Source organism: Girardinichthys multiradiatus, chromosome 13 (genome assembly GCF_021462225.1).
Source record: "Girardinichthys multiradiatus isolate DD_20200921_A chromosome 13, DD_fGirMul_XY1, whole genome shotgun sequence".
NCBI lineage: Eukaryota > Metazoa > Chordata > Actinopteri > Cyprinodontiformes > Goodeidae > Girardinichthys > Girardinichthys multiradiatus.
Window position 1 is genome coordinate 6,062,055 of NC_061806.1, and position 23,726 is coordinate 6,085,780.

General features: G+C 39.5%; 1 protein-coding gene and 1 long non-coding RNA gene across 5 annotated transcripts; one reads left to right on the plus strand and one right to left on the minus strand.

The window, feature by feature from the left end:
• Positions 1-1,616: 1,616 nt before the first annotated feature.
• LOC124879772 lies at positions 1,617-4,596 on the minus strand. 2 transcript variants are annotated; one of them, XR_007041117.1, is made up of 2 exons: positions 2,895-4,596; positions 1,617-2,768 (listed from the first exon to the last, which is right to left on the minus strand). It is a non-coding gene; the product is annotated as an uncharacterized LOC124879772 (long non-coding RNA). The 2 variants fall into 2 exon arrangements; XR_007041118.1 differs by having other exon boundaries at positions 1,617-2,771.
• On the plus strand, positions 1,684-23,326 carry si:ch211-152p11.4 (regulator of G-protein signaling 21). 3 transcript variants are annotated; one of them, XM_047384495.1, is made up of 6 exons: positions 1,684-2,749; positions 4,614-5,165; positions 14,699-14,748; positions 14,952-15,085; positions 22,222-22,388; positions 22,574-23,326. In XM_047384495.1, exons 2-6 carry the CDS (start codon positions 4,671-4,673, stop codon positions 22,742-22,744), a joined length of 1,017 nt encoding a protein of 338 aa, XP_047240451.1. In that variant the 5' UTR covers positions 1,684-2,749; positions 4,614-4,670; the 3' UTR covers positions 22,745-23,326. The 3 variants fall into 3 exon arrangements, with proteins under 3 accessions (XP_047240451.1, XP_047240452.1, XP_047240449.1); XM_047384493.1 differs by having other exon boundaries at positions 2,660-2,798; XM_047384496.1 differs by lacking the exon at positions 4,614-5,165 and having other exon boundaries at positions 1,709-2,749.
• Positions 23,327-23,726: the final 400 nt, after the last annotated feature.

A 23,726-nucleotide genomic window follows, 5' to 3' on the forward strand; every position in this document is an offset into this window, starting at 1 on the left:
TATTAGTGAAGTGATTGAAATCCAGACTTTTGAAAATGAAGCTCAAATGGACCTGATTTAACACATTTTGTCTGGATTGTGTTTGAGAGAGACGGAGAGAGAAAAAGAAAATATGACCTTCAGTTAGCTGCAGCTAGAAGTGTTCAAAATTTGCCCAAAATCGAACCGTCCCAATGGACGCTGGCTTCACTTCCTGTTCGGTGGAGAATGATTAATGATGATTTCCTATCGTGCTCTGACAGTCTAATAGGTAATATTGTTATGAAAAAGTTTGAAACTTTGAAGACTGTCAAGGAAGGTCAGTCAGCTAAGGAACCAGTCCCTTGGTTGTCACTGGTTGGGGCTAAAGTGATGTCATCAATTGACCATGACAACATGTTCAGTATTTGTCCACGACGATGCACACAAAATTTGGTATGGATCCGTTGATGTATGAGGGAGATAATGCCTTAAATATTTTCAAGGGGGCGACATTGATCCAATAGAGCTTTTTGGGGGTTGACAAGGAACAACCATATTTAACTTGGAGTAAAATGGACCACGTGCGTGTAATTTAGAGGCAAACGTATGGTCAAGGCGTGACGTTGGACTTCGCCATGCTGCCACAGCTACACCCTCCTGCAAAAAGTCTGAAAGCAAGTGAGACCACCTGAGAGGGATCAATTATCCCAAGTTTAATTCAATTTGGAGGAATCTAGCTATGTTCCAAATTTCAAATCTCTACAATTTATCAGTTGAAACGGTTTCAAGTTTAGGTTTTAAAATCCCAGCATAAGTGTTCTTGTCTTGCAGTCATGAATGTCGAGCTCTTTGGAACATTAAACAACGGTGAAGAATGGGATAACAGATTAAAAGTTAGTTTCTAACGTTACTTAAAAGGAACCCACAATAGGCAGTCTTTAGCCACACAGGAATCAGTGTATTTATTAAAGGTTTCTGTGACTGCTTGGTTCTTAAGTGCTTATCCTGAATTATACAAATTCACACATCATTTCAAGACATGCTGTCAAAAACTGTATTAGATGTTCTGATAGTAGCTGTGGTACATTAGTAATGTAATAATCAGATTTTCAAGTCCAAATGTTTTCATCTCTGCATGTTCCAGAGTAAACCTTAGTGTGATGTTTGACTGGAAGAATAAAAACTCTAATAACATGATTCCTGTCTTGTATGTACTCGCAAGGATGAAAACACATTATATTAATACCTATGCCAATATACTGTGGCTTGTAAAAGTATTCATGCCCCTTGAACTTTTCCACATATAGTCACATTATAACCACAAACAAATATATTAAATTGGAATTTTATGAGAAAGACAAACACAAATGTGGGAGGAGGTGCTTTGGTCAGACCAGACCAGACCAGAATTTAACTTTTTTGCCTAAATGTGTTGTTATATGTTTGTGGTTGTAATGTGACTATATGTGGAAAAGTTCAAGAGGGATAAATACTTTTACAAGCCACTATACATACAATAAGGAAAATGTTAATTAATTGCTAAATTTGGAAGTTGTTTGAAGCCCTGTTTTTTTATATTATGGACATTCTTATGTAGAGAGTTGGACTATCCACAAAAACAGACAAATTACTTATTTAATAAAAGTTTACAACCATCAGTGAAATATGTATTTATTTGGACTGGGAAACTGTCCAGGGAGTACAACTGATTGCATGCGGATAAACCCCTGCAAGGATTACGCTGGTATAGAAAATACATGAATAAAAGTGTTTCATTTCTAAGTAAAGTATAGTTTAGAGCTGTACAAAGACATGCGACCAGCCCAATTTGAAAGGCTGTTGGGAATGCCTTCACCTTTTTTTTAATAAACTTTATATAAAGCATATGGAGATAGCAGTGACATTGGACAAGCAGAGAAACCATCCAGAAGAGCAGACAAAAAGAACACACATCCTGCATAAGAAACACAAAAATAAATGCACTTGGTGTTTGGCAACAGGTTTTATCTTTGAAAATCATTCTATAATAACCAAACTTTCATCCCTTTTATGGATTTCAAAGGATTGTAACAAAACTCTTTATGCAGAGTAGATGAGTAACAGTGTTTGTGCAATCATCTAAACACGAATTATGAAAGATTCATTGCTAAATCAATTTTCCTGATTTTCACAAGTCAACCAGATATAGCTAGTTCACTACATAATCTACAACCCAGAGAGCCTCTATGTAAAACAAGTTGTGTGCTCTTTTCTCAACGGATCAACAGATCCATTCATCTCTACTTTCAACTTTATTAACCTTCCGTGGTGCCGGTTCCTCAAACTGACATCAAATTGTTGTCATTCTTTACATGAGCAGTGTCTATCAGGTGTAACAGCGCCACCAGGTGTCCAAGACAGTGTGGATCACATAGCGCGGCTGTGTAGTTTTAAGTGTCAACCACTTCCATCGCCACCCACATGACGTCAGGAGTCTTTCTATGAACATGTCAAATTATCTCTGTCAACAGTTTTCATACACTGTTCCAACGGTACATTCTTGGCAGGTGTCGGTGTGTGTGAGACAGACTGACAAGTTAAGGCAGAGGTAAAGGTGTGGTGGCAGGCTTGAAGAGTGAAGGAGGAGCATGTAGTGTCACAGGGAACATTGAAGGATCTCTCCCCGTCACCGAGGAGAAGAGAACGTCGCTGGAGAAAGAGGAGGCACCAGGAGCAGCAGGACTTCCTTACTTCTTGGAGATTTGCAATCCTGGTCGCTGTCTACAGCCTTAAATTCATGGAACCCGCAGTAAGGAACGTTTACTAATCTGCTAAGGAAAGAGGGGAAACTCACTGAGGTTTGTAAATGTTTGTCATGAGGTGGCTCAAAGAAAACCAGATTCAGGTGACTGCTGTCTAAATGGCAGCTTTCTTTAAGAAAGTGGCTTTCTTACCGATAACAAGTGTTCGAGGAAAAAATCTCAGATTCTGAAGCCTGACTGTAGATCTCACTGTGTCACAATAAACCAGTGGGTTTGTGACGATAAAAACAAACAAAGACCAACAACAAACCGAACTCTCCTCAGCGTTTCTGTTTGCGGTTACCTGCTGAACACTGATTCCGTGGCTGCGCATCATTTTCCATCCGGCAAGACAAGAAACGGCGTTTGTACGTTTCATGTGGCACGGCGGTAGTTTTTCATTATTGCAATAAAGTATATAGTGGTTAGTCAGTTACATCTACCAAAGACAACAAACTACCAAAGTTAAACACTTAAATGTGCTGGCTTCACAAAAAAAAAAATCTGATCCAGTAGTTTAGTTTACAGATGAATTAGGCTACAGGAAAACGTATAATAGACTATGCGTTGGACAAAGACATGATACTGCAAGTTTAATTGGCTGCAACTCCAGTGAAACCTGTGAAAATGACTGTGTAAACTGGTCACCCAAAGTAAGGGGATGAGGTTGGGTAAAGAATCAGGAGGGATGACAGTCATGCCCCTGGATTTAGTGATGTTTGTTTTCAGTCTAAAAATGCGTCTATGCAGAGGAAGACTACGTCTTTACGAAAATAGTAACTGATGAGATTTTAGGATATTTTTAAATTGACGGCTTTGGCCAATTCCCCCCAATTATTTGAGTTTTAATTATGAGTGTTGCCACATTTAAAGTATACATATATCTATGATAAAGTAAACTAGATGAGATAAGATGTGGTGGGTCTCCATTCAGCTTTCTTGTCAGTTTCATTGTTAGCAGCTTAAGTGGAATCCAGTGATTAGTCTCAATGTTTCTATGTTTAGTGGTATTTTGCTAATATTTAAAATATTTATTTATGGGTTGGTCATGAAATATGAAAACTATGTGTTTGTCCTCTTCGTTAGGTGTTTAGAAGTATTAGTGGCTTATGTGTTTCTGACTGTCTCCATTTGCTTTGCCTCTCCTCTTTTCAACTTGCTGAAAAAAACAGTAAAAGGGATCAAAATCTAATTTGATTCATCTTGGTCTGATGATTCATTTATTTGTATACTTATACATATTCAAATACAAGTGTGGCCTCAGTAAAATTTTGGGGTAATTTCAGCTCTTGTATTGTATCTGTTTTTTTTTTTTTTTACGAAGTTCACTTCTGATTGTATTCCTGTCATCATGAACTGGAATGTAGAAGATTAATCCATGAATTAATGTTTAAATGGGACTCATAAGTTCCTAAAGGAAAAAAGAAGTAATAAGCCCACTAAGACTTTCAGGGAAGATGTTCCATTAAAATAGTAGAAAGAGAGAAGCCATTAGCTTTCTCTGATTAATGCTTTGTGACGGGTCTGTCTCCTGCTGGCCATCCTGCACAGCTCTCCCCGTTGAATTACTTTAACATACAACTTCATACAACTCCCTACAGTTACACTAGCTATATAAATTGGCTGCCCACTTGTCACTTTTTAAATGAACTAATTATACCTTTTAAATTGGCTATATTTAATTTAGAATTATCATTTAGTGTAGTATAGTTTTATCTTCACATTTGTCACATTGTGATGCTTTTGGTGTTGCTCTTTCATAGATCCCTCTGTCAGCAATGTGAGTTGCTGTTTCACATTTTGACTTGGAGCTGAATAAAGCCTATGATGTCCACTTCACCATTTTTATTGATGTCTTTTCTCTATTTGCAGCACTTCAGTCTGATCATTTAATATTTGCTGTCATACATCACGTTCCTTAAAAAAAACATGCGTAGATTCAGCTCTGAGGGATCCCTTCTGGATCTTGACACCATACAATGGGATAAAATGTTACAGAAGAAGCCAGAATTTGGAATCAGGAAAATGTCACTCAGGTTCACACCTCATTTGGAAAATGATGAATTAGATGCAGGGTCAGGTGGCCTGATTCCCACCAATCAAGAGCCGACAAAGATACCAAGTGAGGTCAGGAGGAATGAGCAGATTAAAGAGCACAGCTTCAGCATCGAGAACCTCAGTGGGCTGGGGAAACAGGATATGAACCATCTGAAAGTGTGTACTATCAGCGAAGGCTACAGGGCTTACAGTGACAGCCAGCTTGCCCCAGTGGCTGGGGACATTGAGAGTGTCGAAACAGATGGCCAACATCAGATGTCTCCATCAGTCTCCTCCAACCCCTCCCCTGTAAAGTCCCAGCCAAGCCACCACCACAGAGCCAAACTTTCAGCTGCTAAACTTCACCTCAAGAGTCTCTTTGGACAGGTAGGATGTCCATTACATTTACATTCAGTAACATCTTTTCCTATTGTGTACAAGCTAACCTGTGGCACTGTTGTAGTTTTATGCTCGGGTTTTACCAAAACTCAGTGTTTAAAAAAAAACAAGTACTCATCTTTAAAAATTGCAATAAATAGGCCTAACACTGATACAGGATGAAAATCAGAATTTTTTACTTTGACCAAGCATTTTGGTAACAGTGAAAAAGAAAAACTCCTTGTTTCTTCCAAATGAAACAGACTGAGCGAAAACCACAAACTTCATGAGAGACGGCTAAATTAATGAAATTCAGCATAGCAAGTAAATGCAGGGAGAGACGTGAAAAATTTGTATTCTTTTAATAAAAAATCGCTTTTTCAATCTTGCAAAAACACAGTAAAAGGGATCAAAATCTAATTTGATTCATCTTGGTCTGATGATTCGTTTATTTGTATACTTATACATATTCAAATACAAGCACAAGTGTGGCCTCAGTAGGATTTTGGGGTTGATTTCAGCTCTAGTATCTGTTTTTTTATTTTAAATGTTTTACCAAGTTAACTTCTCATTGTATTCCTGTCACCAGGAACTGAAATGTAGAAGATTAATCCATATATTAATGTTTAAATAGGACTCAGCTGTTTCACATTTGATGAACCCAGTTTCACTCATAAAAGATTTTCAGTAAAAAACAAGTTTCCATGGTTATTAATACTGTCACGGGGAGAACTAAGTAGACTCAATGATTCAATAGTTGCGAAACCACCTGTAGCACCAATAACTTAGTGATTTTCTGTCTGACTTTATCAGTTGCATAATGCTGCAAAGGAATTCTGGACCGCTCTTTCTTTACAACATTGTCCCATTTCATTAAAATTTGCATGCAATTAATTTCTTTGAAGTTCCCACTACATTATTCCAGTCAGGGTCTGGACTTTAACTGTGCCATTGAAACACCTTGATTCTTTACTTTTGTAGCCATTCTGTTCTACATTTGCTGCTGGGTTCTTGATCATTGTTTATTTGACGACCCAATTTCTCCTAAGCTTCAGCCCCCTGACAGGCGACCTCACATTTGATGCTGGTATACTTTGCTGTGCGGAGGAGTTCATGGTCAAACTTATTATATTAAGGTAGTCAGGGCCTGTGGTGGCAGAAAGAAAGCCCCAATCATCAATCTTTCACTGTGCATGGAAGTTGGTATGGGGTGTTTGAGTCTTGGTTTGAGGGCTTCAAACTGAAAGAGCAACAGGAAGTCCAATCCATGTGGGCTCACCTCCTGCTGGTAGGGAAGTGGAAGTAGGGTGCCATGTGAGCTGGGTGGCAGGCGAGTGATTTGGGGAGCCCAATCAAATGTGTGTAGTGGTTTATTGCTTTTGAAGAAGGCTTTTGATTGTAAGAACATACAGTGGCTTGTAAAGGTATTCAAGGTACCCCTTGAAATTTTCCACATATAGTCACAAACATAATTAAAGCTGCAAGCAGCCTTGAAGGCCCTCGCACCTCAGCACAACTCGGCCTGTGCAGCCACCGCGGGAGCCTGGCATCACCTGCTGCACACCACCAATGAGGCCACTGTTCAATTGCAAACGTCGCCACTAAGAGGGACTGTGAGCAACATGTCCATCTATTACTCATAATCATGTATACTACATTTGGAATGGATCCGATAATGTATGAGGGAGATAAAGCATTTGAAATGTCGTAGGGGGCGCTGCAGATCCAAATTCCAATGTAACCGAATAGAGCTGTTTGGGGGCTGAAAAAGATCAACTATAATAAGTTTGGAGTAAATCGGACATTCCAAAAGGAAGCTGTAGTCACTTGTTTGTTTGTGGGTGGGGTTAAAATCCTGTCATTAGTTCACTGTGTCAACATATCCATCATTAACTCATGATCATGTATACTACATTTCAAGTGGATCCGATGATGTATGAGGGAAATATCGCCCTTGAAGTGTTGTAGGGGGCGCTGTTGATCCAAATTCCAATGTAATCCAATAGAGGCGTTTGGGGGCTGACAAAGATCAACAATATTCATTTTGGAGTGAATCAGATCATCCATGTGTAATTTAGAGCCAAATGTATGGCGGTGGCGTGACATCAGAATTCTCCACGCCATCATAGCCACACCCTTCAGCTAAAGCAGTCAGTACTGGCGACTGTCTAAGACCATCATGTTATCTGTTACTTGGGACAGTTTCACATTGATCAGGTGAAGAACATAAAAAATGTATTCTGTAAAGGAAAATATGACACTTCCTGTTCTCAGGGGGCGGGGCTTCGATGATGTCAGCATGTGATGAGTGAATATTGTTCAGGCCTAGAGGTATATCAATCTAAAAAGGTTTTATGTGTGTGTGACTTTTCTTGTAGGAGCTATGTCAATTTTGTCTTTTATGGCGAGAAGTCATATTTTGGCCACACCCACACGCTATCATGTATCAAAAAGGTTTTGATAACTTTTGATCCCCAATGCCTTAAGAGTATACTGAGTGATTTTAAAGTGTCTAAGTCAAAAGCTGCAGGAGGAGTTCGCTCAGATATGCGGGGTAGAAACACCCAAAAAACGGTCAAAATAGCAACTTCAATCCAAAATGGCCGACTTCCTGTGGGGTTTGGAACAACGCTCCAAGAGACATTTTTGTAGGTCCTGACAAGTTACATATGTGTACCAAATTTCAGAATCCTCGGTCAAAGCATGGCTTGGGGCTCATTTTTTAAAATTTTGTAGGTGGCGCTGTGGACGAATTAGGCCACGCACACCAAATATGTCATCAGATCTCTGTTGGGGACTGGACAAGGATCAATCCCATTGAATTTGGTGCAGATCAGATGATCTATGTGGAAATTAGAGCCAAACGTATGGCCATGGCGTGATGTCTGAATTCGCCTCGCCGCCATGGCCACACCCTTTTATGATCAAGTTGATTGAGTGTAGAAAGCCAGATAGCGCCTTTGCTCGGTAAAAAAAAGTGATTTCTGGTTCTCAGGGGGCGTGGCTTTGATGTTGTCAGCATGTAACCCCATAGGGTCGTCGGGAACCCGAATGTCCTCCTTCATGCCAACTTTGGTGTGATTTGGCGTTTCTTCGAGAAAGTTATTGCAATTTTTCTCTTTCGGCACGAACACCAAGTTGTGCCCCAGCCACGCCCCCTAAAGATGGCCGAAAACTCAGGATTTTAATAACTTTTAATCCCCCATGCCTTATCAGCATATTGACCTAATATGAAGGCGATAGCTCAAAATCCCCAGGAGGGGTTCATTAAAGTTCGAGGTGAGTAAAAGTGAAAAACGGCCAAAAATTTGCCTTTGACCCAAAATGACCGACTGCCTGTGCGTTTTAGGGCATACCCTCAAGAAACTTTTTTTCTTGGTTTGAGGAGCTCTAGCAGTGTGCCAAATTTCAGATCTCTACGACTTACGGTTCGGCCAATCTCACGTTTGGGTGCGTGGCTAAGTGGTTTGGCCACGCCCATTGACAACGACATTATGGAACAAGAATTTCATGCGGGAGACAATTTTGGGTAAAATCTTACGCATTTTGGTGCATGGCAAAGTCCCCAAATTGCCCCGCAAAGACACAACGGAAAAAACAAAGAAAGAAAGAAAGAAAGAAAGAATAAGAATTCTTGCGATTACAATAGGCCCTTGCAGTTTTCCTGCTCGGGCCTAAATATATTTTATTGGAATTTTATGTGAAAGACCAGCACAAAGTGGTATACAAATGTGAAGAGTACTAAAAATGATTTAAAAAAATTGTTTTTTTTATAAAAAATTTGTTTTAGTAAAAAACTGAAATGGGGCATTTTGCAAAAGTATTCAGCCCCCCTGAGTCAATACTTCATGGAACCACCTTTTGCTGCAATGACGGCTGCAAGTCTTTTAGGGCATGTCTCTACCAGCTTTGCACATTTAGTGACTGAAATTTTTGCCCATTCTTTGTAAAACAGCTCAAGCTCATTCAGATTAGATGGAGAGCGTTTGTGAACAGCAGTTTTAAGATCTTGCCACAGATTCTTGATTGGGTTTAGGTCTGGACTTTGACTGGGCCATTCTAACTCATTAATATGTTTTGTTTTAAACCGTACCATTGTAGCCCTGGCTTTATGTTTAGGTTCGTTGTCCTGTTTGAAGGTGAACTTCCGCCCCAGTCTCAAGTGTTTTGCAGACTCCAACAGGTTTTTTTCCAAGATTGCCCTGTATTTGGCTCCATCCATCTTCCCATCAACTCTGACCTTCTTCCCAGTCCCTGCTGAAGAGAAGCAACCCCAGAGCATAATGCTGCCACCACCATATTTGACAGTGGGGATGGTGTGTTCTGAATGAGGTGCAGTGTTAGTTTTCAATTCAATTCAATTCAGTTTATTTATATAGCGCCAATTCACAACAGATGTCGTCTCAAGGCACTTCACAAAAGTCAGGTACATACAGTACAGACCAAAAGTTTGGACACACCTTCTCATTCAAAGAGTTGTCTTTATTTTCATGACTATGAATATTGTAGCTTCACATTGAAGGCATCAAAACTAGGAATTAACACATGGAATTATATACTGAACAAAAAGGTGTGAAACAGCTGAAAACATGTCTTATATTCTAGGTTCTTCAAAGTAGCCACCTTTTGCTTTGACTACTGCTACGCACACTCTTGGCATTCTATTGATGAGCTTCAAGAGGTAGTCATCTGAAATGGTTTTCACTTCACAGGTGTGAAGGTGCTTGAAATCCCACTTATTAAACCCGACAGGGCGTCGGGTTTAATAAGTGGGATTTCAAGCCTTATAAATGGGGTTGGGACCATCAGTTGTATTGTGCAGGAGGTGGATACAGTACACAGCTGATAGTCCTACTGAATAAACTGTTAGAATTTGTATTATGGCAAGAAAAAAGCAGCTAAGTAAAGAAAAACGAGAGGCCATCATTACTTTAAGAAATGAAGGTCAGTCAGTCCGAACAATTGGGAAAACTTTGAAAGTGTCCCCAAGTGCAGTCGCAAAAACCATCAAGCGCTACAAAGAAACTGGCTCACATAAGGACCGCCCCAGTAAAGGAAGACCAAGAGTCACCTCTGCTGCGGACGATAAGTTCATCCGAGTCACCAGCCTCAGAAATTGCAGGTTAACAGCAGCTCAGATTAGAGAACAAGTCAATGCCACACCCAGTTCTAGCAGCAGACACATCTCTAGAACAACTGTTAAGAGGAGATTGTGTGAATCAGGCCTTCATGGTAAAATAGCTGCTAGGAAACCACTGCTGAGGACAGGCAACAAGCAGAAGAGACTTGTTTGGGCTAAAAAACACAAGGAATGGACATTAGACCAGTGGAAATCTGTGCTTTGGTCTGATGAGTCCAAGTTTGAGATCTTTGGTTCCAACCACTGTGTCTTTGTGCGGCCCAGAAGAGGTGAGTGGATGGACTGTACATGCCTGGTTCCCACCATGAAGCATGGAAGAGGAGGTGTGATGGTGTGGTGGTGCTTTGGTGGTGACACTGTTGGGGATTTATTCAAAATTGAAGGCATACTGAACCAGCATGGCTACCACAGCATCTTGTAGCTGCATGCTATTCCATCCGGTTTGCAATTAGTTGGACCATCATTTATTTTTCAACAGGACAATGACCCCAAACACACCTCCAGGCTGTGTAAAGGCTATTTGACCAGGAAGGAGAGTGATGGGGTGCTGCACCAGATGACCTGGCCTCCACAGTCACAGGACCCGAACCCAATCGAGATGGTTTGGGGTGAGCTGGACCGCAGAGTGAAGGCAAAAGGGCCAACAAGTGCTAAGCATCTCTGGGAACTCCTTCAAGACTGTTGGAAAACCATTTTAGATGACTACTTCTTGAAGCTCATCAACAGAATGCCAAGAGTGTGCGGAGCAGTAATCAAAGCAAAACAAAGCAAGACAGAAGTTATTGTCTTTGGACCAGAATCTTTGAAAAAGAAACTGCTTAGTCAATCAATTAATGTGGATGACACTAAATTGACCCCTGGTAATAAAGTAAAAACCCTTGGTGTTATTTTTGACCAGGACGTGTCATTTAAATCCCATATTAAACAGGTTTCTAGGATTTCCTTCTTTCATCTCCAGAACATTGCCAAAATTTGAAATATTCCGTCGAGGAGTGACGCTGAAAAACTAGCGCATGCATTTGTTACTTCAAGGCTTGACTATTGTAATTCTTTACTATCAGGATGTCCACAAAATGCAGTTAAAGCCTTCAGCTGATTCAAAATGCTGCAGCAAGAGTTCTGATGAAAATTAAAAAGAGAGATCATATTTCTCCTACAGGTCCTTCTCAAAAAATTAGCATATTTTGATAAAGTTCATTATTTTCTATAATGTAATGATGAAAATTAAATATTCATATATTTTAGATTTATTGCACTTTAACTGAAATATTTCAGGTCTTTTATTGTCTTAATACGGATGATTTTGGCATACAGCTCATGAAAACCCAAAATTCCTATCTCACAAAATTAGCATATTTCATTCGACCAATAAAAGAAAAGTGTTTTTAATACAAAAAACGTCAACCTTCAAATAATCATATACAGTTATGCACTCAATACTTAGTTGGGAATCCTTTTGCAGAAATGACTGCTTCAATGTGGCGTGGCATGGAGGCAATCAGCCTATGGCACTGCTGAGGTCTTATGGAGGCCCAGGATGCTTCGATAGCGGCCTTTAGCTCATCCAGAGTGTTGGGTCTTGAGTCTCTCAACGTTCTCTTCACAATATCCCACAGATTCTCTATGGGGTTCAGGTCAGGAGAGTTGGCAGGCCAATTGAGCACAGTGATACCATGGTCAGTAAACCATTTACCAGTGGTTTTGGCACTGTGAGCAGGTGCCAGGTCGTGCTGAAAAATGAAATCTTCATCTCCATAAAGCTTTTCAGCAGATGGAAGCCTGAAGTGATCCAAAATCTCCTGATAGCTAGCTGCATTGACCCTGCCCTTGATAAAACACAGTGGACCAACACCAGCAGCTGACACGGCACCCCAGACCATCACTGACTGTGGGTACTTGACACTGGACTTCTGGCATTTTGGCATTTCCTTCTCCCCAGTCTTCCTCCAGACTCTGGCACCTTGATTTCCGAATGACATGCAGAATTTGCTTTCATCCGAAAAAAGTACTTTGGACCACTGAGCAACAGTCCAGTGCTGCTTCTCTGTAGCCCAGGTCTGGGGAATGCGGCACCTGTAGCCCATTTCCTGCACACGCCTGATTACGGTGGCTCTGGATGTTTCTACTCCAGACTCAGTCCACTGCTTCCGCAGGTCCCCCAAGGTCTGGAATCGGCCCTTCTCCACAATCTTCCTCAGGGTCCGGTCACCTCTTCTCGTTGTGCAGCGTTTTCTGCCACACTTTTTCCTTCCCACAGACTTCCCACTGAGGTGCCTTGCTACAGCACTCTGGGAACAGCCTATTCGTTCAGAAATGTCTTTCTGTGTCTTACCCTCTTGCTTGAGGGTGTCAATAGTGGCCTTCTGGACAGCAGTCAGGTCGGCAGTCTTACCCATGATTGGGGTTTTGAGTGATGAACCAGGCTGGGAGTTTTAAAGGCCTCACGAATCTTTTGCAGGTGTTTAGAGTTAACTCGTTGATTCAGATGATTAGGTTCATAGCTCGTTTAGAGACCCTTTTAATGATATGCTAATTTTGTGAGATAGGAATTTTGGGTTTTCATGAGCTGTATGCCAAAATCATCTGTATTAAGACAATAAAAGACCTGAAATATTTCAGTTAGTGTGCAATGAATCTAAAATATATGAATGTTAAATTTTCATCATGACATTATGGAAAATAATGAACTTTATCACAATATGCTAATATTTTGAGAAGGACCTGTACTTTAGCTTCCCTTCATTGGCTCCCTGTTAAATCCAGAATAGAATTTAAAAATCTCCTTCTCACATATAAAGCCCTTAATGATCTAGCTCCATCATACATCAGAGATCTGATTGTTCCTTATATTCCTAACAGAGCACTTCGTTTTCAGGCTGCAGGTTTACTGGTGGTTCCTAGAGTCTCTAGAAGTAGAATGGGAGACAGATCTTTTAGTTATCAGGCTCCTTTCCTGTGGAACCAGCTCCTAGTTTTGGTCCGTGAGACAGACACCCTGTCTACTTTTAAGGCTGGGCTTAAAACATTCCATTTTGATACAGCTTATAGTTAGTGTGGCTTAGGTTATCCTGAGCTATCTCTGTAGCTATGCTGCTATAGGCTTAGGCTGCTGTAGGACATAATGATCACTTTCACCCTCTTCGCTAGATTCTCACGCTACTCTTCAATTTTGCAGTATTTGCTGTTATTTCAGTTTTTAACGTTATGTTCTCTCTTTTCTTTTCCTAGAAGCTACACCTGGCCTGACTCTGTGTTTACCTGTGACACCTTTCTGGAGAGGGGCATTGTCCAAGCTTCTGCTGGCAACAACTTAATGCTCACCTTCTACAGATGATCCACATGGCCCTGTCTTTCAGTGTTTAACCCAGTCTCTCTCCTAGACATAGCTACTGACTGAGCTTTTACTGTAACTAATTATATGTGCTCTCTTTCAGACTCTAACCTTGAAAACTGGCTCAGAGTTTCTGTTCTTTCTTTCTAGATGAAACGACTAAAGGAGCTACATCCATTAACATTTACTTTTCCTTCCCATAGAAACTACTCCTGGATCAGTGCTTCTGTGTTCTTTTTGTGTCTCTGCTCTGTTCTCTCAAACCCCCAGTTGGTCATGGCAGATGGCCGCTCACACTGAGCTTGGTTCTGCTGGAGGTTTCTTCCTGTTAAAAGGAAGTTTTTCCTCTCCACTGTTGCAATGCCAGTGACTGTCCACTGTCTCTACATGCTCATCCAGGAGGAGTGCATGCTACAAATCTCTGACTCGATGCAATCTGCTGGGTTTCCTTAGATAGAAAAACTTTTCATCCAATTTGAATAAATACCTGAATCTGACTGCACTGTTCCATGGTTAGGATTAATTGGAATGTATGTATCTGACTTTTGTGAAGTGCCTTGAGACAACATGTGTTGTGCATTGGCGCTATATAAATAAACTGAATTGAATTGAAAATTGAGTTGAAAAGTTCAAGGGGTACGAATACTTTTACTAGCAACTGTATGTATTACTTAAAACACAAGTTTGGGCAAACAGTATTTGTTTTTAAACGTTATGAATGACCATATAGACATTTATCTTTCTTTCAGAAATGTTAAAAAAGATGCCTTAAAGAGAGACGCTAAATACACATTTGTCATTCACTTTCAAAATGTTCCCCGTTGGCTCAGTCAGTATGTGTTAGCTGTACAAGTGCAGCTGGACAAATCTGCATACTGATTGGGCCATTAATTGATTTGATCTTCAAAAAGCAATTAGTTTAAAGAGCTGAAGTGAGGTAAATCAATATCAAATGAGGAATTTTAAGTTCTGTATGTAAAAACTATTAGAAGATTGAATGGAAAAGTTGCTTTTCTAGGAATTTCTTGAAATGGCAGAAGATTTTAAAATAACTGTATGATTTTGTTTCAGAGTCCACAGTCCTCAAACTCATACTTGTTTAATACAGAAGAGAAAAACAGGTGAGAACCATGCTTCATTTATCTTTCTGCCAGTCACTTCATGGTAGGGTGGGTTAGTTGAGTTTCTTTGATCTGAATTTGTTACATTTCCTGTACTGGTATTTGTTTCATCAGGTGTGATGCTTGTTGCAGCTTCAGATATGATCACCTTTTTATTGATATTTGCATGTCTTTCTGTTTCCTTTTCTGGCCCTGGATCACAGTGCTACGGAAAGAAGGTCTCGTCTGCATTTCATGCGTCAGTGGAGTCAGGTGGGCCACAATAAGAAGGGGAGAATCAGTCGAGATATGCTGGAAACCTGGGCCGAGTCTCTGAATGCCCTGCTGGCCAGCCAAAGTAAGTCACAAACATTTTTGGCTGTAAAAAGATAAGGATCTAGGCAAACGTGTAGAAAAAAACTAGTTCATTTGTGGCCTGTGAAATCTTCTGAACAATGACAAAGAACCTAAAGCCATGACCCATCTTCAGGACACAAACACCCAAGGAAACAAAAGCATAAGATTTTAGAATGTTATAATAATGGTTTCTAAGCAGCAGGGTGCCAGAAGTGGGCGAGATTCATTCCAAAGTGCTTATTATTTTAAACATTGTCAGACTAAATATTTTGGCACAGCAGATGTACATCAAGGATAGACCAAGGGATTAGTTCAGATCATACTTGTAAATTCAGAATTTTTGCGTTGGCCTGGGAGACCATGTATCATCCTCTGAACCTCACATGGGGTGCCCCAGGGCTTAGTTTTGGGCTCCCTTCTCGTTGCTCTCTGTTTCCTTCTGCTTGGCTCCATATTTAAAATGCATGGTGCGCTCTTCCACTGTTATGCTTAAGATACTTAGAATTATATTCCACATGTTTAAAAAAAATAACTCTAAAGTGGCGCCAACTGATTGTTGTACCTAGGAATCAGGAGGAGCTGTTAGGTTTTTTGTGGCTTACACCCTTTGAACGAAAGAGGTTTGATTTATTAATAATGAACTGACCATTGAATGGTCATGCGTGTAGCCAACTTCAAGGCTGGAATACATTGTTTCTACTAAGGTTTTCATGAAAGTAAAATTTAAAATTTTATACTGATAGAAACTTGAATACTTTATTCATTTTGAAACCCCAGAAGCCATAGGGTTCATTCTAATAAATATCAGAAAACACATAAAATTTAAGGTTTCCTGTATGGCAAAACAGTAGACAAGACAACCAAAGTGCTAATATTCTTTATAGAAGTATGTACCTTGGATTCAGTTGTGACATTTAAATGGAAAACAAATGTTCTACTGTGTAAATAAGGACCTAGTCCATGGAAATGTATTCAGCAAGAGCCCTGTTCAGTTTCTGTGTTTCTGATAATTTTACATTATATTTTCTTTGAGGAGAAACTAGGACCAGGAGGGTAGGTTGCTTCTGGTTCCAGCTGGGCCCACCTTTTGTTAACGTTTATTTTTTTTAATTGTTGGCCACATAAGCCGCTATTTCCTTTACTACAAAATAGAGGAGTAATGGAGGGCACTACTCATTTCGCTGATTCACCTTTTCTTACCCGATGACGAAAGCTGTGCCTGGGTCAGTTCATATCAGTAGTAAGTCAAAGCTGCTGCACAATACGGAGCTGGTGGAGAGGGAAAAACTCAGACACTGTAATAGGGCAATAAGTAAATTGCTTATATTTAGCAGATGATGTTAGCTTATGCCATCCAGGATGTTTAATACTGTTCCGTAAATTACTTGCAATGCTGCCAGCTAGGAGTTGGCATGGTTAGATTGGCATAAGACCAGTCCTCAGATACTCTGATCAAACCATGCCGGTGCGCTGTTCATCATGGATAAGCATCCACTGCTGCTTCCAGGCCCTATACAGAAATCAGGGCAAAGTGGCAGTATGAAAAGGTTTGTGCATGCTTTAAACAGTCTGGGAACTTAGTCAGATATCAGGGGCCCTAATATCTGTGCGGTCACTGAGCTAACACACTGTGAAAAAAATCTACAGCTGTATATGTGCAAACTACATGTCTTTTGGCATGTTAGTGTGCCTTTATCTGTCACCTACTGTCAGATAAACAGATTCTATTGGTGAGGGCACCTTCCCATCAAGAGATAAAAGCAGTTCAAACTGCCACTGAGTTTAGAAAGACCAATCCCAGACAGTTCTGTAGAAAACAAGGTGCCTGTATAGGACAACCACTTTCCTTATTTGGGGTAAAATTCGTGAAGAAGCCATAAAGGAAAGCTTTTGATTTAATGGTCCATCTACATTGAGTTCATCATTATAAGAGGAAGAGGCCAGGTTCAAGTAACTGAATACAACTTTCTTTGTGGTGTAGCTGGACACGCCCTAAGAGCAAGGTGAGGAGCTCCATGATCTGGGGTAAGCTTGGGTGAGCTGTGCTACCCCACAGTGTCAGTTAAGGGGATTTTGCATCTTATCAGGATGCCTCCTGGGTGCCTAGTCTTGGAGGTTTTCTAGGCACACCACAGGTAGGAGAACCTGGAGTGGACCCAGAATTCACTGGAGGGACCAAACTTTGAGAACACATTGGGAGTGCTCTACAATAAAATGGAGAATGGCCATTAAAGATTGGGATGTCTGGGGTTCCCTCCTGGACCTGTTACCCTCACGATCCTCCTCATCTTGTTTTAAGAGGATGGATAAATGGATGAGTGGATGGATGGATGTTGACTTACACAATGTCAACTAACACTGTTAATTTGTTTTAAACATCTTCACAAGAGTTGACTGTGAGTCTGTCAGGATAATTTCCAAACAACTACAAAACCTAGAAAGCAAGAGATCGTCCCATCTTCTATGTCTTTGCACAACTGACAGGCTACGGCAAAAATCTCACTTGGCAGACACAAAGCAAACTGATGTGTCTCAGCAACAAGCTTGTGACACCACAGTGGTCTGAAATGGTAGATGTTTATCCTCTCAGATATATTCATTGTCAGTTTAGGTTGTTTTAAATGGCTAAAATCTGGGTCTCTGTCTGACTAGCTGTGGATGGGTAGGTATATATTGAACTCTCCTATATATATATATATATATTTTTTTTTTCAACAGTAAATGTTTAGTTTGGTCAAAATTACAGATCAAAATTACCAAGTCAGGTCACCACCTGATTATCAAGAATAATAGCCAATAACCTCTCAGTCTCCAACAGTTATTGTTTTATGAATACCTGCCTGGTGAGGTGTGGTATTATAGAACAACAGATGGAGTGAATTTGCTCAGTGATGTTTTCAAACAGCAAGCCCTGCAGAATTTGTATTTGTTAACAAAATAATTTAAACATTCAGTTCAAATACTTCAGTCAACGAGTTCTTTAACTAGGCTAGTATCATTCAACTAAAGTAGGCCTACTAAGTACAAATAAAAAGAATAGGGAAAACTAATAAATTACAAAAAAAAGAAACAAAAGAATAAAACTGAAAAAATTACTAATAAAACAAATAGATTCACATTGAACTGTGATCATTGTTGCAATGAGAATCTATTTGTATAAGAAGCAAGGTTTGAGGAATATAAGCTTTAAAAGCTAGTTAGGAACAACAGTTTGCATGTGTTTTTAAAAAACAGTTTACAGAGCAAATCAGAAGGGTAAATAAAATATAATTTTAATAAGATATTTTGAAAACATTATTTGGAGAATTAGAACCATTTGGACAATTAATTTTTACTCTGTGTTATCTAGTCCACACAGTGAATGATGTTTGAATTGAGTTATGGAATCACAAGTTGAAGAACGAACAGACATAGACGTGTCTGAGTCTACAGTCATGCACCCATGAGCAGTGCTGACAAGGACCTGGTGTTTTCAATTAGCCTCATTGGGAAAATCCATTGTTTGAGAGAGAAGGGAGATGTTTTCTGGATTTTGATTGGGTCCAGATTGTTTTTGTTTTAGTTTTGGAGTTGTTAGTTGTAATTATGTAAATATGTTTATAGGAATATAGTTTAGTACAAATGTTTTTCTATCTGTAAATGTTGTCTCCACCCCTTAATTAGTCCAGGTAGGAGCCAATGCTTTAAAAGCCAGGTGGTTTAGATCAGGGGGGGTCTCCCTCCTGTTGTTGGAATGTATGTCATGCTGTGAACTGGAATGAAATGTTTGAAGAACTGCATAGAAAAAAAAAAGTCGGAGCTCTACAATTTCTGGATTCTGTCTGATTTAAAAAATTTTTTTTTTTTATTATCGCAAACCAACAGGTCCTCTTTTGGCAACACCTTTAATTCCCATGTGCACCTTTTTAAATACCATTAATACAAATATTAAAATGTGTATGAGCTCTGGCAGCGTATTCTGATTCCTCGTTTTGATTCCGGTTCCTAACATTCTGGTTTCTGATTCTTCTAAGAGGCAGGGTCAAAAAAGTTTACATGGCTTAAATGAGCAAGCTAACCAGAGTTCTTTCAGGATGAAATCGTCTAAACTTCTTAATAATTTTTAAATCTGGAAACTTTTTACATTTATTAATATCAAAGCTTTGAACTTGAATATAAATGTTGTGAATTTTCTTTTCCGAGGTGTACACTTTTTCATGAGAGCTTTTTTTTTAAAACCACATTAAAGTGCCTATGACATCATATTTTCATGAAAAATCCAATTACAGATATGGAAACACTGACAAAATATTTTAAAGAGTAAATTCATGCTTGTTGAGATATATGGTCATAAATTTCACTAAAAAGGCATTTCCAGACTACTCCTTTGTGATTTTGTTGCGCTCTTTTATGACGTCACAGGGGAACCCCCCCACATAAACTGACCACTGCTACAATGGCAGCAACACAGACAGCAGCAAATAATCTGATATTTCTTTAGATATATTTCAGTCACTATCACAGAGAGATGCAGCAGAGTCAGGAGAAGAAAGTCAGCGTTCATCAGATGGCAGAGCACCAGTGCTGCGACGCGTGGATGGCCATCTAATTCCACCAGAGTTTATTTTTGCCCGATGCTGGAGCACGGCTGGAGTCAGTATGCATGAATCACACCACAGCACCAGGAAGCAGAACAAGCACAACATCAGGATTTCCAAAATAATTCACTAAAAACGGACTAGATCTCATTATATTAATAAATACAAATATATTTATATTTACACGTGTATGTTTTAGCAGTTGTTAACATTAGATCAATTAGATCAGTTACTGGGTTTACTAAGGTATTATATACCGAGCAATTAAACATTAAATGCACCAAACTAAGCAACAAATAGCAATAGCAGTAGCAAAGAAGGGATGATTCAAGACTTGAAGACGCTACCTGGTGGGTCATTTTTTAAAACTTTATATTAGAAACTTTAGAGACATGCCTGTTAGGTTAATTGGTCACTCTAAATTGCCCTTAGGTGTATGAATGAGTGTGTGCTTGGTTGTATGTCTATTGCCCTGTGATGGACTGGCGACCTGTCCAGGGTGTACCCTGCCTTTTGCCCATAGACTGCTGGAGATAGGCACCAGCTTCCCTGTGACCCACTACCATAAGCGGTAGAAAATGACTGACTGACTGACTTTAGAGAAACATTTACTTAAATATATTGTATGCGTGTGTGATTTATCTTATTTTAATAATAATAATTTTGGAATATTATTATTATTAATAATAAAACAAAATCAGATTTTTAGTTATTAACAATAACTGCTGATATCTAAATGTACTTTTTTGACAAGGACCTGCTGAGCCTTGATCCATTTAGCAACAGCAGCAACAATCTTTTCTTTGGCGATCTTTTCCCATCAGATGCTCTGAACAGCGAGGCTGTGGACTCTGCTTCAACATTCTCCTTCGTCTGTCAGATATCCTGACCTCTGACATAATTTCTCTTGAATTCAAAGGTTTCTTGTTGGAAGCAGTTTGCTGAAAAGTCCTCTGATCACAATTGGCTGTGCTTGGTGGGACCAGCCCAACTGTCCCTCCTCAGTTTTCCAGCTCTGATCCTCTATGCCTCAGGAAAGTGGTGCAGATTAACGGCTGCTGTCGCATTATTGCTGCCACCACCAGCAATGCACCATTTTACCATATTAACAATATATATAGATGTTTTCAATTTCTGCATTTGTGGGAAAAGCATGTCACCGGCACTTTAAACACATTTATACAGATCCAGTGTCTGATGCTGTAGGTACTTTCACACGTTACTGAGCTTCTTTTGATTGGCTAACCTGGTGCAGAATATCAAACAAATAACTTGTACTACCCTGTTCAGATTAGCAACAGGTACAATAAAAACTCCGAAACCGTTCTTGACAGTATGTGTGAGCATTCTGGACAAGAACACATGTTAGCTGTGTGTAGACGCTTGAATGCATAAATATGAGAAAGCAAGATCTTTGTTGTTTTACTTACCTGATTCTGATTGCAGTTCAGGGCTAGGCTTAGTGGAAGAGGCAGCGGAGAAAGGCTGGCGCAGCGCGTCAAAGACAGGACACTCTGTTACTACCACATCATGAATCCAGAGTGGTTTAATTATGTTGATCATGCACCCTCCTTTGCTTGATATAATAATATTGCAAGTTTTGCACTGAGCCGACTGGTTATTTCTTTTACAAAAGTTAATTTCAATTGCTACTACAACTGTCACACATCCTGTGGATTTTTCTTAGTTGGTGTTTAGGGACTTGTTCTTCCAGTCAGCAGACTAAGTATTAAAACTAGGAATTGAAATTTAAAATGTTTAATTATTCTGAGAGAATTGGAATGTTAGTTTCAGTTCCAATTGATTTCAAGAATCGATGCCCAACCCCAAGTAATGGTGGCTATCATTTTAGCATTAGAGATTTAACTTTTTAGCTTTAGGAATAATGGCAATAATAACAGATAATGAAGGGAAAACAACAGATTAATCTCACATTGCAGGAATAAAGTGACTCCTTACAGCCATCAGCTTTACAAACCAAATCTGTAGCTCTAGGCTCAATGGCCTTTTTGCTTTTAAGCACCACAAACAAAGCAAAACACGAGAATAAACTTTTGAATTTTTTTATACTACATTTTTTCTGCCCAGACAACCTCTTACTGTGACCCGTTCTGATGAACACTGGAGCATGTCAAATGAGCCAGTGAGTTTAGCAGGTCTGATGGGTTGAGTTAGTTGCATGGCGTGCTCATGGCCTAACGCCTAGGTGGAGTGTCTGCTCAGACTAGGACATGCAGAAAGGCATGTGGGTCTGCGGTTCCTATGCTGTCTCAGGGCAGTGGAGAAGAAAACAGCTTCATCATGGACACCAGGGTGGAGCAGGTCAACAAACCTAAATATACAGTAGCAGACCGATTTCAGTCAGACATGTTTAATACCAAACACTGTGAGAACAAGCCTAAATGATATATGTTCCAAAGCTTAACTGTCCTTTTGATGTCTTTAGTAGGCCTTGGGAACTTTTAACAATTATATGTAAATTGCTTTCCCCCAAGCACAGCATGTGTAATGTGAGGGTACATAAGATAATGCCCTTTGATGTTCCTTCTCCCCCTGCCAGTTGGTGTTTCGGTGTTTGGAGCATTCCTGCGCTCTGAATTCAGTGAGGAGAATCTTCAGTTCTACTTGGCTTGTGAGCAGTATAGACACTCATCCAACAACTTCAGCCTGCAAAGAAGAGCTAAAAACATCTGTGCCACCTACATCCAACCAGGCGCCCCTCGTGAGGTACCACACTCTGTTAAATTAAGGTTATTTTGTTACAGTTTGTTAAATGATACAAAGCGTCTTCATGAATCAAAGAGTGAATTTTGATAATGCGTTTGTTTTTACAAATTACTATTTTTATTCTTATGGATTCATTTGTTCTTTTAAACATATTATCATCATGACATTGCTGTGTTATCTTGTAGGTAAACCTGGACAGTAAAACTAGAGATTTGACCCTCCAGCTGCTGCAGGCTCCCTCTCACACCTCTCTGCTCCCAGCACAGAAACGCATCTACTCTTTGCTGGACAACGATTGTTACCTACGTTTTCTCCAGTCAAACATCTACTCTTCTTTGCTAAAAGAGGCTGAGTAGAAGCCTCATAAAACTGAACTTCGGCAGGCAGAGACTCTGCAGTATCCACTACTTGCAAGATTCCCAATGTGAATGAGTTTTGTGAGAAAAAGAAATATGTTCATGCCAAATAGACACTTTGCACTTGAATTAAGACACTGAAAAATCCACTTTTTAAAAATCCACTTTTTTGTCTGAGCCTGAGGCAGATCAATAAAGAATTATTGCCAAAACCTGGTTGGCACAACTTATAAACAGCAAGCAGTTGGGATACATTTAACACAGCTCAAGCTATGCCATTCTATAGGGGCTTTTTAAGTGGTAACATAGCTTTAATATATTGTAACTGTAATAATTAATTTTATATTGGCTAATAACTGAACAAATCACCATCACAGATAAATATGCTGGACGTCCATTGAAAACACTGTAAAAATAAACTTGTTCTTTTTGGCAGCCTGTTTGCTTGTTTAATGACAGACACTGTTGTGATTTAAGAAATTAGGCCAAATGCAGACTGTTGACTCACCTTTACAACTTTACACAGTTGTTTGATAAATTGGAAATATAAGGATATAAATAAAGCTGCAAGTCAAAATCAGACACTGAAGACTGAGATGTCTTTTTAATTTTATTCCAATTCAGGGCTCATACAAAGTCTGCACATTACTAGATCTTATTACAAATAGGTAAATAGGTCAAAAAGACAACACAACTAACATCTTCAGTTAAACATTCGTAGGTCATTGTTAGAGTTGAATCAAGGTTGTGTATCTTTTTAGAGTATTGGGGGTGCTAAAACATGAATGAGCATACTAATGTTAGTGCTGCAAAAGTGGTTAGATTGTAAAAATGGAAATGTTAGATAATGAAATAATGTGCAAGTAACAAAAAACTAAAACGTGTGCTAGTGCTTCTATGTATATACACACTAAATCTTACTGAAGTTTCTCCTCTAAAGAGCTAAATTGCTCCTTTTTTTCTGGTTTCTTGTTGGCTGCAG

Coding starts and splice junctions, on each gene's coding strand:
- si:ch211-152p11.4 (XM_047384495.1), top strand. CDS start 4,671: ATGCGTAGATTCAGCTCTGAGGGATCCCTTCTGGATCTTGACACCATA. Junction 5,166..14,698: donor TCAAGAGTCTCTTTGGACAG/GTAGGATGTCCA, acceptor ATTTTGTTTCAG/AGTCCACAGTCCTCAAACTC. Junction 15,086..22,221: donor TGCCCTGCTGGCCAGCCAAA/GTAAGTCACAAA, acceptor TCCCCCTGCCAG/TTGGTGTTTCGGTGTTTGGA.